The 935-nt window shown below is 49.6% G+C and overlaps 1 protein-coding gene across 5 annotated transcripts in view; it reads right to left on the reverse strand.

Moving 5' to 3' along the window:
- celf1 (cugbp, Elav-like family member 1) overlaps positions 1 to 935 on the reverse strand; it is a 20058-nt gene that overhangs the window by 13166 nt on the left and 5957 nt on the right. For 4 of the 5 annotated variants that reach the window (XM_024281055.2, XM_024281054.2, XM_024281053.2 and 1 more), the window contains exon 2: positions 233 to 420. In XM_024281055.2, coding sequence (XP_024136823.1) covers positions 233 to 420 — 188 coding nt within the window. Of the gene's footprint in view, positions 1 to 232; positions 421 to 485; positions 924 to 935 lie in introns of those variants that run through there. The other variant, XM_036212158.1, reaches the window with a different exon arrangement.

Consider the following 935-nt stretch of genomic DNA (forward strand, 5'->3'; position numbering starts at 1 on the left):
CCCCGCCCCCCGAGCTTTAATGAATAAACTATTTCTGCTCCTTACACCTTTAAAATAAGAGTCTCCATTTCAGCTTTGATGATGAGAAACAGAAAAACAGATACAGAAAAGTTTAAAGAAGCCTTCTAGATCTCCAGAAAGACCTGCTGGATCTCCAGAAAGACCCGCTGGATCTCCAGATAGATCCACTGGATCTCAGGATTCCTGAAGGACATCCTGATCTCTGTCAGACCTTTGCTCTGTGGGGGGTTCTGGCTGCGGTCCCTCAGGATGTTGATCTCGTAGACGGCGCCGTGCGGCTCGAACAGCTCCCGCAGCTGCTCCTCGGACCAGGACCGCGGAATCTGACCCACAAACATCTTGATGGCATCGACCTCTGGCTGGTCCGGGTGCTCCAAAGAGCCGTTCATCTTCTTCCCCCTGTGAGGACAAACGTTTGAGCTGTGAAGGCTTCAGCGGGCTAAAAGAACCGGTTCCGAACCTACCCTCTGAAGAGCTCAGAGGTTAAAGGTCAGGAGGTAACCGGATCCTCACCGGGACCAGCCAGGACCAGGTCCAGCTTTCCTTTAATGTGCAGGTTCCCAACACAAAACATCCAAACATGAAGAAGTTCTGCATCTGCCCCCTCCTACCCAATAGACCCAGAACCATTGGATCCAAAACCACTGGATCTCCTGTTTGGTTACCGTTGATGTCCTGCAGATAAAACTGTTTCCTCGGGAGCTTTGAGGTCATTCCTTCCTGCACAGTTTCCGGCGTTTTTTCACCTGCAGGGGGCAGACTAAAGCCTCCAGGTGTACATACGCAGCAAACATCAAGAAGTGAGCACAAGCTGTACAAGACTTTCACAATTCAATTCAATTAACTTTATTTATCCGTTAGGAACTTCATTTGCAGACAAAACATCAGCACAAGTACAGGCCCAGACATGCAGA

This window comes from Oryzias melastigma, linkage group LG6 (assembly GCF_002922805.2).
Source record: "Oryzias melastigma strain HK-1 linkage group LG6, ASM292280v2, whole genome shotgun sequence".
Taxonomy (NCBI): domain Eukaryota; kingdom Metazoa; phylum Chordata; class Actinopteri; order Beloniformes; family Adrianichthyidae; genus Oryzias; species Oryzias melastigma.